At 42.4% G+C, this 16,390-nt stretch overlaps 1 protein-coding gene across 2 annotated transcripts in view; it reads right to left on the reverse strand.

The window, feature by feature from the left end:
- TBC1D15 (TBC1 domain family member 15) overlaps nt 1-16,390 on the reverse strand; it is a 138,810-nt gene that overhangs the window by 64,105 nt on the left and 58,315 nt on the right. For both annotated transcript variants that reach the window (XM_068276671.1, XM_068276670.1), the window contains exons 6-7: nt 8,064-8,166; nt 5,463-5,660 (exon numbers count right to left, since the gene is read on the reverse strand). In XM_068276671.1, the coding sequence (XP_068132772.1) occupies nt 5,463-5,660; nt 8,064-8,166 (301 nt within the window). The remainder of the gene's footprint in view (nt 1-5,462; nt 5,661-8,063; nt 8,167-16,390) is intronic.

The raw sequence follows: 16,390 nt of genomic DNA on the forward strand, positions 1-16,390 counted from the left end.
GAAGATGACAACAGGCAACATAAATTCACAGACTGACCTCAGGGGAAAACAAGACTACTTTTGTTTGAAATCCTAAACGGATTGCTTCTCTTCTCCCTGAGGTAATCTAGTCAAAGTCGGAATTCACTGCACCTACCTCCAGAGGTAGAAGAAAGAATTGCACTTGATCAAGTCAGTTATAAATCTAAAGAAAACCTTTAGAGCGGGTTTCCACTAGCAAGGCTGTCTATCTCAAAGACAGACGTCGGCACGCAGATTATGCATCCAAATCCATGTAGCTGTGCCACACGTGGCTATGGGGATTAGGACACATTGTCCAGAAATCTGAAGTAGTGCTTCAGAGTTTTTTCACATGCACAAATTCAGAAGCAGCTCATTGATTTCAATAGGCTGAGATTCCGGACCCGCATTTGTGCCCGTGAATTTAGGCACAAACAGCCCCAGTGGAAATGGCGCCTTATTGCTAGCTTTACAAGGCAGACCCAATAGCCTATAGATTCTGCCTTTGCAAAAATTCTGCCCTCTACAAACTAATTGAGCTCCCTGTTTATTTAGGTTAATTTCTCAACTGCAGATACACTAATCAGAGCTTTGTGTGTGGCAACAAACAGCTAAGAGACAGAGAGAGCTGGCAGCTAGATTTTACCAAGCGAGGAGGGTATTACTCATCATTGAGAAGCAACCTTCCTAATGAAAAAGGAGCTAGGAACCTTGGGACCCTTTGACTCTTACCAAGTCACAGAAGTAGTGATAGTCCTATGGGGCTACCACATTGAGCAGTGAGGCGGGTCCCGTCATGATAATGCAAGAGTCATCCTTGTTTCACCCGGAAATGAGGCGTACTTTCAGGGAAAAATATAAAAAATATGCCTCCCCGTATGGTTGCCCCACAGCGGTAACACGCAGTACGACATTTCGGGGCCACTTCAGTACAACGAAGTGTGAAAAGGTCCTTAGAAAAAAAACTCATTTTTAGAGAAAAGTATTTTTTTTTCCCATAGTGCCCTTTTAAGCTGTGCTACCATGTTAAAGGTTAAGCGGTACATCCTACCTAATAATAGGCAAGTGTCTTTGTGTCTGTCCATGTGTCAGTGCTTCTTATCATTGCGCATGTGCAGGGACAAGATGCAGAGACACTGCCGAGACCCAGAAGGTGTGTGTGTGTGTGTGCGTGTGCGTGTGTGTGTTTTTTACTGAAGTTTAGTGTTAACAGCATAGTATTTTATTTGTAAACCATCTAAAAAATTTTTTTTTTACAAAATACATGAATAAGAGATGCTATATGTTAAAAATTGGGAAGCTCTATGGATACTACATCGATAGCCAAGACCTGCAAACTTGTTAATCATGCATGCAAATTATCATTCAAATACCATAAACTTTACAGCCCTAGATAAATACCTTTCAACAAAGTATACTTATCAACTCAAAGAAAGTGACTTTTGCAGTTCATACATTCAAAAGCATTGGATAATGCCTGGTTATACATTTTGTATGCTAAAGCTTTGCAGATCAACAAGATGGAAATGTTCCAAAAGCTTGTGGTCCTGAACACAAGTAATTCACTTCTACTCTACAGTACTGTTTAAATTGTGCAGATGGAATCCAGAGACAGGGGAACTTTACTTGCATACAATGTATAACAAAGGTATGCACTTGCACATCATTTGTATCGATTTCATTTTGAGTTGCAATTGCCAATAGTTGAAAAAATGTAGTTTTGTGGAATTGCAATCCTCCAGGGAAGATGCCTCTAGCATATGAGATCGGAGTGCAAATGTCCACTCTAATTAAGGTAATAGTTGAATACTGAATCCCACACTACGTTGTAAATCATGCAGAGAATATGCAAAGGTTAAATAGAAAAGTCCTGCCAGGAGAGCCAAGCCCCTTATGCAGATATTCATATGGAAAATGTACTGGTCAAGGGCACCGCCTTTGACATGGGAGACCAGGATTCAAATCCTGGCTACGGTCAGTAGCTCTTCAGTAAGGAGTTCAAGGCAAGACTCCCTAACACTGCAGGGTGGCCTCTTGAGCGCATTCCAGTGGTTGCAGCTCTAGAGCACTTTGAGTCCGACAGGAGAAAAGCGCTATACAAATGTATGGATGATTATTACTATTTTCAGCATTGGAGTAGAGAAGCCAAAGATTCTGGTATCAGTGATTATTGACAATTCAAATGCTATGCAAATTTTGTATGGCATCTCTACTTACAATTTAAGGGATGATCAAAAAATTAGCAACCTACCGTGGTTTGCAAAAGTATTCAGCCCCCTTGAAGTTTTCCACATTTTGTCATATTACTGCCAAAAACCTGAATCAATCAATTTCATTGGAATTCCACGTGAAAGACCAATACAAAGTGGTGTACATGCGAGAAGTGGAACATGATTCCAAACATTTTTGGAATACATGAGTCATACATGATTCCAAACATTTAAAAAAAGAAAAAAAAAAACTATTAAGTGGGGTGTGCGCAATTATTCAGCCTCCCAACTTCAAGGGGGCCTAATACTTTTGCAAACCACTGTATAATCAAGCTCTGCAAGACCTTGCTGTCAAATATTTTGCTGATCTATCTAGTGTAGTGATGCAAAACCTAGCCTTTTTCAGTACAGACCTGAAATTAAAGGGATACTGTAGGGGGGTCGGGGGAAAATGAGCTGAACTTACCCGGGGCTTCTAACGGTCCCCCGCAGACATCCTGTGTTGGCGCAGCCACTCACCGATACTCCGGCCCCGCCTCCAGTTCACTTCTGGAATTTCTGGCTTTAAAGTCAGAAAACCACTGCGCCTGCACGCCAGTGTCCTCGCTCCCGCTGATGTCACCAGGAGTGTACTGCGCAGTCACAGACCATACTGGGCCTGCGCTGTGCGCTCCTGATGAAATCAGCGGGATCGAGGACACGGCAACGCAGGCGCAGTGGTTTTCAGACTTTCAAGTCTGAAATTCCAGAAGTGAACCGGAGGCGGGGCCCGAGCATCGGTGAGTGGCTGCACCAACACAGGATGTCTGCGGGGGACCCTTAGAAGCCCCGGGTAAGTTCAACTCATTTTCCCCTGACCCCCCTACAGTATCCCTTTAAGTCTTCTGAAATGCGTACAAAATGTAAAGACAACATGTAAAGAGAGGTTTTCCCCATCTTAAAGCGAAATTACAGACCGGTATGTTTAGTCATTCACTCATCTACAGTAGCAGCAACATTGTTAATGTTTTGTAACCAGTTTTCTGTACTATAAATATTGTAAATAGTATATCAATACCCTGTACAGTCCTGGCCAAAAGTTTTAAGACAAAGTTTGACAAAAAGTTTGCTGCTAAACTGCTTTTAGAACTTTGTTTCAGTTGTTTATGTGATGTACTGAAATACAATTATAAGCACGTCATACATTTCAAAGACTTTTATTGACAATTACATGAGATTTATGCAAAGAGTCAGTATTTGCAGTGTTGGCCCTTCTTTTTCAGGACCTCTGCAATTCGACTGGGCATGCTCTCAATCAATTTCTGGGCCAAATCTTAACTGCTAGCAACCCATTCTTTCATAATGACTTCTTTGAGTTTCTCAGAATGAGTTGGTTTTGGTTTGTCCACCTGCCTCTTGAGGAATGACCACAAGTTCTCAATGGGATTAAGATCTGGGGAGTTTCCAGGCCATGGACCCAAAATTTCAATGTTTTGGTCCCTGAGCCACTTTTGCCTTATGACACAGTGCTCCATTGTGCTGGAAAATGCATTGTTCTTTACCAAAATGTTGGATTGTTGGAAGAAGTTGCTGTTGGAGGGTGTTTTGGTACCATTCTTTATTTATGGCTGTGTTTTTTGTCAAAATTGTGAGTGAGCCCACTCCCTTGGATGAAAAGCAACCCCACACATGAATGGTCTCAGGATGCTTTACGGTTGGCATGACACAGGACTGATGTTAGCGCTCACCTTTTCTTCTCCTGACTTTTTTCAGATGCTCCAAACAATCGGAAAGGGGCTTCATCGGAGAATATGACTTTTCCCCAGTTCTCAGCAGTCCATTCACCATACTTTCTGCAGAAGATCAATCTGTCTCTGAGGTTTTTTGGGAGAGAAGTGGCTTCTTTGCTGCCCTTGTTGACACCAGACCATCTTCCAAAAGTCTTCGCCTCACTACGCGTGCAGATGCGCTCACACCTGCCTGCTACCATTCCTGAGCAACCTCTGCACTGGTTGCACTCCAATCCCGCAGCTGAATACTCTTTAGGAGACGATCCTGGCGCTTGCTGGACTTTCTTGGGCGGCCTGAAGCCTTCTTAACAAGAATTGAACCTCTTTCCTTGAAGTTCTTGATAATCCTATAAATTCTTGATTTAGGTGCAATCTTAGTAGCCACAATATCCTTGCCTGTGAAGCCATTTTTATGCAACGCAATGATGGCTGCATGCGTTTCTTTGCCGGTCACCATGGTTAACAATGGAAGATTAATGATTTCAAGCATCATCCTCCTTTTAACATGTCAAGTCTGCCATTCTAACCAATCAGCCTGACATAATGATCTCCAGCCTTTTGCTCGTCAACATTCTCACCTGAATTAACAAGACGATTACTGAAATGATCTCAGCAGGTCCTTTAATGACAGCAATGAAATGCAATGGAAAGGTTTTTTTGGGATTCAGTTAATTTCCATGGCAAAAAAGGACTATGCAATACATCTGAACACTCTTCGTAACATTTTGGAGTATATGCAAATTGCTATTATAAAAACGTAAGCACCAACTTTTCTAATTTCCAATATTTTTGACACTCTCAAAACTTTTGGCCAGGACTGTACAGGATGAATAGATACTAGTGTTGATAAATCAATGCTTCGCAATGGGCTTATTCTAGAAGACAAAAAAAAAAAAAAAAATCACCCACTACCTAACTCCATGTGTTACTGTACTGAGCAAATAATTGTTTACCCTATATGTTATTATGGTATGACTAACATTTGAGCAGAAAGGAAATTTTGACTATAGTTCCACTGTAAGTGGAGTTACAATTTAATTTCAAATGTATGTTGCTAAAATGAATGTGCAGTGCTACGGAAGAGCAGGTAAAATTACTCAATTTTTCAGTTGTTATATAAATATATGAGTTGTTTGTTGCTTTAGATAAGACATGAAATCAACAAAATAAACATTAGTTTGATGGCAGGCTCTAAAAAAATAAATAAAATAAATAGGACAAGCCATACGCAATGCAGCTTGTTATGTCGTCTAGGGAAGTGGAGATAAATTGACTGCAAATATTCAACAGTGCCTTGTGGCATCAGACTGGGCTAAATAACTAAAAATCCTGCGTGGGGAATATTTGCGACAGTCTCGTGTCCCGATACATCATCCTCACTAGTTGAAAGCGAATATATGTATGACTCAGGGCAGCTTTATAATTTGCTTCACTGTATTTTACAGCATACAGCGAGACAAAAATTAAAACCATCAATACTTACACGGGTTATTACTTCAAATCCTGATTCTTCCTGTTGATTTATTTTTAAATCCTGAATTGTATCACCAAGGAAGTCAGCCATTTCCTGCGGTGGTCTACGATTTGTTGATGGATCAGTGCCTCGTAGAGTGTCAACCAAGTAATTTGTAACTTTGGAAAAGTTTACCAACGTGGCAGTATATGGGTCCTTCTTAAATTTCTAAACGCAAAACAGAGTTCATGAACAAACAGCAATGATATAAACACGAATTTTAAGTACTTACATAGCAACAGCAAAATAAATAAATTCTATATTCTAAAATAAAGTTTGTTTCTGTTATTGTGGCCTCATCAAGTGAAGCTCTGTAGAAACACCTGTATTAGGCCCAGTGCACACCGAGTGGTTTTAGCAGTGATCCGCCAACCACATCCGACTGTGAAAACTCGTTTGCGGTTTGCAGAAGCGTTTCTGCCTCAATGTAAAGTATAGGAAAAACGCACATTGCTCTGGAAACCGCTACATCAGAGCGGTTTTCCAGGCGTTTTTGTTACAGAAGCTGTTCAGTAACAGCTTTTACTGTAACAAAATTTGTAATCTGCTACACAAAAACGCTCCCAACAACGCTAGGCATGTTTAGAAAGCGTCTCTAAACATGCCTTGAATCGCTCTGAAATCTGCTCCAAAAACCGCTAGCGTTTTGGTGTGCACGAGGCCTTAATGAGACTCTGTAACAAAATGTTCAGCCTTATTTCTTCTATCCTATAAGTTCCTATACCTGTTCTAATGTGGATTACTGCAGCCTTTCCTAGTTGCACAATGGCTGTATTATCTCTGTTATATAATTTAATCCTCTTTCCTCTGATGACTTTGTCGGGCTCAGGGCACTCAGGCAAGAATGTGCTGCTCTGCTTATTATAGGCAGAAGCTATACACACCCTCTCCACGCCCCCTGCAGGCTCTGTATGAGTCACAGACTGAGCTCCTCTCAGCCTATCACATGCCATGTCTTGTTTGTAAACACTGCCTAAAACTGGCAATTACAAGCCAGGATTGCAGCAGGGAGTGGCAGAAACAGCACAGAGGGGCCCAGGAGAACATAATGAAAGGAATGGTATGCTTTTTATTGTAAGGATTTTAGAGTACAGATTCTCTTTAAAGTGTGCCTGTAGTGAAAAAGTGCCCTTAATAGATATGTCCCTTAGGAGAGGGAAGTCTCTGGATAATCCAGAGGCTTCCCCCCGTCCCCCCTCCACCTTGCTGTTTCAGTGCTCGGACCCTATGAACCTAGTTGACAAAGGCTTGTCCTGTCGGTGTACCAGCACAGGTGCAAAACGGCTCACATCTGCGCTGTAGCACAGAGCTGCTCTTGCTAGACTCCCCCCCCCCCCCCACCCAGTCAGTGTGCCTGAGCAGTGCAGCTGTGCTCATTTACGGATGGGTGCATGTTCACAAACTTTCAGAGCATCAGGGAAGCTGCAATGGACTGCAGGAGGATGCAGGAAGAATCTGAGGCAAGAATCTTACTTTTTTTTTTCTATTCTCCCAGGTTTGCATTAACTAATTTTTCTCTGGGAATATTTCTTGTTGAGCAACAAAAGGAACCAGTGGCCAGTACCCTGGCCATAGTTGATCTTGGTAGGCGTACTCTACAATGAGTATGTTTACTACTTACAGTGCCAAGTAACTATTCACTATAATACCATTTTGTGCAGTTAAAAAAAAAAAAAAAATGAACACCATTGGAAGGACTTTATATCCATATACAGAGCTCGAGATTTATTGTACAGCACCATACTTAGTTAACTGATACTTTAGAATACTGTGCATACCTTTTATGTTAACTAACCTTTGGCTTTCTGTTATTCAGACCTCAGAGACCTACCCTAGATCCAGTTGAGGAGAAGTGGTCTTTAAACATTGCTGTTCCTGCTACAACACACTCAGACAGGCAAAATGGGTTCTGGAAATTAGGGCCCACCATGTGCCACTATAGGCCGTAACATGAATTGCGGCTAGAGCGGCGCTAAGACAGTAATTTGGGAGGAACTCAAACTACTATAAAAAAAAAATAAGCATACAGCTTAGATATTTCTAACAAAAATCTGACAAGAGTAGTTGCATGCTTGTTTGAGGTGTGTGGTTCAGACACTACGGCAGCCAAAGAGATCAGCAGGACTGCCAGGCAATTGTTATTTAAAAGGAAATTAATATGGCAGCCTCCATAAACCTCTCACTTCAGGTTCCCTAAAATACAAGTATAATTTCTCTGTCTCCAACAATATGGGGCACTGAAATAAGGGAAGCTATGTATAAAAAGTGTTCTCATTTACTCATGTCAAATATGAAATGTATGAAAATAAAGTCTGGAATGTGTACTTTATTCATGTCACAATTGTTTGTTTCAAAATTGTAAGCTGAGGAACAGAGGGGTTGTTTTTATCCCAAACATTTTGGAGTACACATAAATATATGAATAGCAGAGTGTTCTCCAACAATTGCTGAAAGTGCAACATGCTTCACAGAAAACTTACAAAACATGGATGTCAAATAACTAATTTTCTGTGTAAGTGGTTTTACATAGATGTTGTGTGGCACTTTTTATATAAATATATATTTATTAACCTGTAGCAAGGTGTCTGTTGGTTCCTCATGGAGGTTTTCAAAAGACTGGGAAAGACTTCGGTTTTGGCTCTCCACCAAAAGAATCCTGCCATCCTGTTCCGACCTATGAATGAAAAACAGATGTAAAGTCTACACAAACACATTTATAATAGCTGTACTTTTGCAGATACCTATGGCTATCTGCTGCCACCAAAGGTAAAACAAAAAACTAAATTGGACCTCCTACATAGGAGGTAAACAACAGTAAATAAAGCAACCCAAAGCGAGTATAAAAGAAAAGAACGAGTTAGATCCTCATTTATATAGAGGAAAGGCTCTGGACCCTCCTATTCCCTTCCCGATCCACACCCTCGTTCCACTATTAGGTACAGTTATAAAATGGGTGTGGCCATGCACCAGAACGTGAGTGTGGTCATGTTGTGGAGCCGATTTTGCATGAACTTTGCAGCGGTCTTAGTAGGCTTGCCCAGCAAAATGTTGGATGAAGCCCCCTCTCCATTAACCACTTCAGGATTCTGCGTATGCATAAGTACGCCCCTGAATCCTGAAGCGGTTTTCATGGAGCGGCCGTTCCATGTCAGTTCACGGAGGGTGTCTCCGTGAACACCCTGCGAGCCTCCGATCGCGGCTCGCAGGGTAAATGTAAACACGCAGGGAAGATCTTCTCCGCTGTTTACATACATACGGCGCTGCCGTAGAGGAGATCGGCGATCGCCGGCCTCTGATTGGCCGGGGATCGCCGGCATCTGATAGGCTGAAGCCTATCTGAGGCAGCGCAGGACGGATTTCCGTCCTGCGCAGCCCATAGTGAAGAGGGGAGGGAGGGAAGGAGGCAGAGGGAGGAATAGCGCTGCGGAGGGGGGCTTTGAGGAGCCCCCCGCTAGGCACAACAGTGCGGCGGCGATCAGGCACCCCCAGCAGGACATCCCCCTAGTGGGGAAAAAAAGGGGGCGGGGAGTCTGATCGCCCTGACTGCTATCTGATCTGTGCTGCGGGCTGAAGCACAGATCAGGCTGAAATCCGGAAGTGGTTAATACAAAAAAAAAAAACAACATAATAATAATATGCAGCATATCACAAACAGGCAGCCCTGCTGTTTTATTTGGCTGCAGTAGTGTCTGACTCACACACCTGAAACAAGCATGCAGCGAATCTTGTCAGATCTGACACGAATGTCAGAAACACCTGATCTGTTGCATGCTTGTTCAGGGTCTATGGATACAAGTATTAATGGCAGAGGATCAGCAGGATAGCCAGGCAACTGGTATTGTTTAAAAGGAAATATGGCAGCTTCCATACCCCCCTAATTACAGTCCTCCCCCCCCCCTCCTCCCCATAGCATTCCCACAGCTCATAGCAAGTCCACCATTGATGCACCACAGCTCCCAGCATGCCTTCCATTAATTCCCAGAATGCCCCCAAAGTAAACCACAGCTCACAACAATTCCATTTCTTCCCAGAATTCCTTGCTGGTCATGATGGTTTGTTCCTGCAAACTTACCTGGAGTCTCAGCCTTTGCTAATTGTTTGCTAAGATCATCTTAGAGTAATTCCTTGGGAGTGCACTAGCATTCCTTCTAGCGTAGTCAGGTTGTATTATCTGTTTTGCCTTGTACTGTCTTTCTGTTGCGATTGTCTTGTCGCCAGCGGCGGTCGATAGGAAATAGTTCTGACGGTTTGGATTGCTTTCGCCCTAGCGGTAGTGGCGGTGGTTCCTTCTGTATTCTGCCTTAGGGGTGCAAGCCAGAGCTGCAGTTGCTACTGGTAGCCCCATCTGTCTATCTGTCTGTATTTCATTTGCCCTATCGGTAGTGGCGGTGGTTCCTTCTGTACTCTGTCTGGGAGTGTAGGCCAGAGCTGCGGTTGCTACTGGTTACTCCTTCTGTCTGTCTTGTCTGGAACGAACGCTTGCTGTAGGCTCGGTGAGGTAACCGTTTAGCAAGCGTTCGCGTTCTCTATTTGTTTCCGTGTTACATTGGTTAGTTAGGGTTGGCGTGCTTTGTCTCTGTTGCGCTTTTCGTGCGGAGACCGTGCCATTAGCGTGTTTTGTCGCTGTTGCGCTTTTCGCATGGCGACCGCGCTTAGCGAGTACGTTTGTTATTTTCTTTGGCGTTCTGATCATTGTTATTTGCTGTGTCTTTCTTCCTACACTTGTGCTCTGTCTTTATTCGGTCTTGTGTCACTGTTGGCAATCGCCACTCTTGCGATTGTGTTCCCACTTGATTTCCGTTGTATTTTCACCGTCGCCGGGGGGGCGACTAGATTGGTGGACACATACATTCTGTCGCTGTGCTCACTCTCTCTCTCTGAGGGCTATCTTGCCCTGCATTGTTGCAATTCGTACAATTCCCATCTGGCATCTGTGGCAGTGCAGAGGGGTTGTTCCTCTGCACTTCACAGCTCCATCTGCCGGTGGGAATTCCCTCTACAAGTGCATTACACCAAAGCTGGGTTCTGTTTCATACGCTTGTGGAGGATCTCCGCAGATTCAGCGCACATCTTGTGCGCTGACCTCGGAAATAATTCCCCAATCGTTACAAGGAGAAAGAGATTGATGAGTAAACTACACATGAGGTAAGTGTGACCTGTGTATGGTTATTTTGACTTATTTTCAGTTCAGGTTCTCTTTAAGGAATCAAGGTCAAGCAAGATAACTATGCCCAAATATTTTAGAACTCCACCTTATGTATCTTCATTGTATCCTCACAGACGAGCCAGAGTAAAAACTTTTTTTATAAAGAGGGCGGAGGCAGGACTCATCCCAATTGATTACAAGGACTGAAAATTTTCTAAAATCAGAGGGTTTCCATGGCCCCCTGTGAACTAACGTGGAGAGTCACCCAAGAATAGTAGAGTGTAGTCAGCATAGCATGCAATCTTTTCTTCTACCATAACAAAGCACCCCTGATCGCTTTATCACTCCAAACAAGTTCCACCAAGGGATCAATGGCAATCGCAAGGCACTCCCCATCCAATACTATCGCCTTTATTATATTTTGTTTTCCTAAGAATGAGTACAGATTTCTAGCACCACTGCCCTTAACCCCAGTCAAGCAGCATTCCAGACTTTTACCAAACTGGGCTTTACAAGATGTGCAGCACTGGGCTTTCGGAATGGTAGGGCCTAATGTGACATCCTGATTCACAATGACCTTCATGTGGACCTGGCGCAGATCTTAGAGTGCTTGTTATTAAATCATCAATATTAGTTTAAAGTCATAGTTGGTCATGTCATGTTCTCAGGAACTCAGGTTCCTAATTACTGAAAATACTGTACTTTAAGTTGCTAGCACGTTGGCTTTACAGATTTTACAAAATGATAGATCTATGATACCAATAATTACTCTTCTGGAAATAGATGGTGCACCATAGAGCAAATTTAAGGTAAGATAATTTACATCAAAAGGGTATACAATAAAGGTGAAGAGAGCTATAAAAAAAAAAAAAAAAAAAAAACTTAAGTGATAAATGATTAGTACGTTACTGATCTTAATGCATTTAATATCACTTCAACCTACCGCAGACGGTCACTGTAAAAATTTTATCTCGTTGACTGGTGTGAAATGTACTGAAGAGGTAAGAAATTGCCTCTTTTCCTAACAAATCTTGTAGGTATTGTAGAAAAAGGTTAATTATACACCACCTCCACTCCAGTACTATTCTTAGTTCAGTCCTCCACAAGTGGTATTAGCTTTTTATTTTGTTTAACTTTAAAGATCCCAAGAAGAGCAACCATCCAGATTCCTGCATTGGTCTAGAGTTAGACAACCAAGCAGGACAGTTATTTTCCCATAGGCAATCCCACCTTTGTGAGTATGAATCACATGCTGCACACATTTAAAAACAACTAATGATATAGCACAACTAGGCTCCCCATCTCTCTGCTTAACCTTAGCTAACCCTGGGTATCTGCTGCAGGAGTCACTGACGTCCTTCTTTCTGTCTCATATCAGAGATCTCTTATCATCAGAGACCTCTAATGCCAGCCCAGAGCACTTGGAAGCATGGATCAACAGCGTAGACTCTGAAGGTTGTAATCACAGGATTTACTAATAGAAAGGTCAAGTATCTATTCTGATTGTAAAAGGGTTATATACTTCCACTTCAGCATGGTCAAACTGACCCAACATAGGAGCCTGATAAGTAACGCAATATATTATCAAAAATCTGTAACATTCAAGCTTTTACTTTGTGTCTACACCAATAATGAGCAAGCTGCAGTGTATTGACCTCTGCCTAAAAAGTGTGCTTCTAAACGTTCCAAGTTCTATTAAAATACTGTATTCCCTCTTTCCTCTCCCCTTTTGACATGTCCATTAGTACTATCCATTATCCTTCCTGTGCAGTTCCTTATTATTAGATGTACTGCAGTACATACTATAAGAAAACAGCTAAGATAGCTTGGAGGCTTTTGTTTTTCAGTAAACACAGAGGATGACCTCCTACTTTAACATAAGGTAAAATCAATAATGCACAAATAAGGCATAATTGATCACAACCACACAAATTGTAAAAGTACATTAACACGTTAAAGCTAGCGTATTTACAATTCCAGCATACCTAAAATTGCTTCTAACTACAACCTTTAAGAATAACTTCAGAGGACGGCATATCCTTTGTGCAATCTATACAGAACATCACAGCTCTTGGCAAGCAAAAAGAAAAAAAAAAAAGGAAACTTATTATTTGCCTGAGAGAAAAAAGGTAAAGGCTTGGTAGATAAAGGCAGAGAAGGCCTCAGAAGACTACCTGCATAAAACAATATGTTTATTCTGGTACACAGCTTTATTCCACTGGCCACATGCTAGTCTCTGAACTAAATGCAATCATCCTGATATAATCAGCAATTGTTCTGCTAGGGGCAAAGAATGAATTTTCTTATTGCACTTGTGCTGGGACTACCTTGAGTGTTATTAAAGGGTGAGATAGGATCTTTAATAAGTTTTATCTCTTCATTTCAACACAACAGGACGGGGCAGCATTATGAGGAGAGAGGAAATCAAACAAGACTACAATGCAAAAAGGCGTCACTGTACAAGTTTTAGCAACTGGAAGCCTTTGGCACATTTCTGCCCAATCCGGAAGACAGTGTAAAGGTACCTGTACACATGCAAGTGATGCTACACACAGGCAAAATATGCACAGGTTCCCTGGAGAGGCATCATTATTATTTCCTACTTTCAGAGGTACTCATTATTGTACAAAGATGTGTTCTAGCTTGTTGGAATATGACAGACTAGCAGGTGGTGATGAGCCATCTGCTTGTCTACAACACTTTAGAAACTATTGGTCCTGTATGGCAATTAATCAAACTCTGGCCATTAACAACCATACTTTAACTATATTTAGCCAATAAGTTTCTGATAGTTAACATACAATATGTAGGTGCCGATTCTTAAAAGTCTCCAGCATTCACATGTCCAATCATTTACAAGCAAGACTCCTACGCTGAATTAGACTATTCATTTTGCCTCAAAAGTTTGATGTTCTCCAATTAACTCAATGGTGTGCCTGATGTAAGGGCCCGTTCACACTACACGCGTTTCCAGACGCGTTTTGGAAACGCGTGCGGGTGGCCCGACACGCACGACATCAGACAGTGCATAGAGTGCACTGTCTGATGTTCACACTGCATGCATTCCGGACCTGTGCGGTCCGGGAACGCATGCTGCACACAGATTTAGCAAAAACGCGCGGCTGTCCCATTCACTTTTCAGTGATGGGATCAGCCCCGCAACGCTTACAAACGCGGATGGCGTGCGTTCGTACGCGTTGCGTTCCGCATGCGTGGCCATCCGCGTTTGTAATGTGAACCGGCCCTAAGGCATCAAAATAATGCAGCAATGAGATTACTCATGGATAAATTTGTGTAGTTGCTGTTCAGATTCCCCTGTGCTGACACACGAAAATTCTATTCTTAACCTCTTGAGGACTGCTGTGTTAAACCCCCCTAAAGACCAGGCACATTTTCGTTAAATAGGCCACTGCAGCTTTAAGGCCAAGCTGCAGGACCACAAAACACAGCACACAAGTGATTCCTCCCCCCTTTTCTCCCCACCAACAGAGCTCTCTGTTGGTAGGGTCTGATCGCCCCCCAGTGTTTGTTTATTTGTGTTTTTTTTTTTCTTAAATAAAAACGATGTTTTTTTTGCCCTGTTGTATAGCCCCCTCCCTCCCTCCCCCCGCCGGCCAATCCCTGTGATCACTGTCATAGGCTTAAGCCTATGACAGCCGATCACCTCCGTGGCTCAGGAGGGGACAGCCGTGTCACACGGCTGTCCCCAGTACAGCGCTGCTGCTGATCGCTGTACGGGTAATTAGACGGCGATTACGCAATCTAACAGTCTCCCGAGCGGCAATAGCTGCTCGGAGACTGAAGAGGGGGCGGAGCTCCGCCCTCCGAGAATGAGATGCGCGCACAGCGTGTACGCGATCTCATTCAAAACAGAGCCCCAGGACTTTACGCCAATTGGCGTTCGGCGGTCCTGGGGCTGCCGCCGCGGCCACGCCCATCGGCATGACACGGTCGGCAAAAGGTTAAGTGACCATTTAGGGAGTTGTATGGGTTTCAGTTAATGAGCTAATGGGAAGTTATGATCAGTGTGAGCGAAAATTGGGGTAATAAAGTTTGGACTTAGAAGAACAGTTACAACAGGCTTAGGCATTAGTGTGAGCGTGCGTGTGCGTGTGCGTATCATGTGCAGCTGATAGGCAGTATGTTTACTGTTGGTAACCTGCTGCCGTGAAACTGATGGAGACCTGCAGGCAATCGGCATGAGCACTACGGTGGTGTTAAAGGACAACTGTGCAAGAGGGCTATGGAGGCTGCCATATTTATTTCATTTAAAGCAATGCTAGTTGCCTGGTTATCCTGCTAATCTTCTGCCTCTAATATTTTTAGTCCTCTAGAATTACCTCCTTGCATTCACGTATACAAAACTTCTCACATGCCTCACCCCTCTTCTGGAATGCCCTTCCACAGCACATCTGTCACTCTCCAACCTTTGAAATCTTTAAACACTCCCTCAAAGCTCACTTTTTCCGACAATTATATGCTTTAACTTAGGCCATTCCCCTCCAACCTCTCAAGTTGTACTCCTTACTAGATAACCTAAACAAGCAAGGTGCCTTTATGTATACTGAATACTTCCCCACCTCTTGTTTCCCCCCATTCATTTAGAGTGTAAGCTCACAAGGGCAGGGCTTTCCAACCCTTTTGGTGTCTTGGATTTTGTTGTTTATTTTATAGCTTGCATCCTGTTATACATTTTATTCATCATATCATTGTAACCACTAGTTCTATATTTTGTACCAATGCCCATATTTGATGTATATCAGGGTCTGTATCATTATGTTTTCCTACTTTGCACAGCGCCACGGAATATGTTGGTGCTTTATTAATCAATAATACTTATTATAATAATAGACCCTGAACAAGTATATGCAGATTAGGAGTTTGACATTTTTGTAAGATCTGAGAAGGGCAGCTGCATATGCTTACTTTTGGTGCGATTCAGACACTAATTCAGCAAAATAGACCATACAGGGCTGCCAGGCAACTGGTATTGCTTAAATGGAAAAAAAAAATATGTCAGCCTCCATATCCCGCTCCTTACAGATGTCCTTTAAAAGACACCTGAAGTGAAAGGGATATGAAGGCTGCAACCCACTAATCAAAAACATTAACTACTTTAGCCTTTTGGACGTATAATATAGGTCCAAAAGGCCGCATGTGCGCTTCTAGGTCGCGGTTCGTAAGCCAGGGAATCAATGAATCGAGACATGGCGCCCGATCATTGATCCCTTTCCCCAGCAGAAAAAGCGACGGCTTCTATCGGAAGCCTCGCTCTTTCTGCCTCTTATGTCCCCCCTACTTCCCTCTAAGGGTACATGTTACACTTAGAGTGACGTAATGTAAATAAACTCATGGTTGCCATCTTGAGGCCACATAGTAAAACTACATAAAAAAAAAAACACATTTACATTAAAAATGTACTATTTACATCACACCCTCCCAAAAATACCCAAATAAAATGTTTAATTAAAAAAAAACAAAAAAACAACAACAAAACATTACAATAAAAAAAAACGTAAATATTTACCTAAGGGTCTAAACTTTTTAAATATCCATGTGAAGATGAAATATTTCTAGTTTTTTAATTATATGCTTGTAAATAGTGATGGAATGGAACAAATGCACTTATTTTCAAATAAAATCGCCATACATTGTGATAGGGACATAATTTAAACGGTGTAATACCCGGGACTATTAGGCAAATACAATACATGGGTTTTAATTATGGAGGCATGTATTATTTTAAAACTAT

The sequence above is a fragment of the Hyperolius riggenbachi genome, chromosome 3, assembly GCF_040937935.1.
Source record: "Hyperolius riggenbachi isolate aHypRig1 chromosome 3, aHypRig1.pri, whole genome shotgun sequence".
NCBI lineage: Eukaryota > Metazoa > Chordata > Amphibia > Anura > Hyperoliidae > Hyperolius > Hyperolius riggenbachi.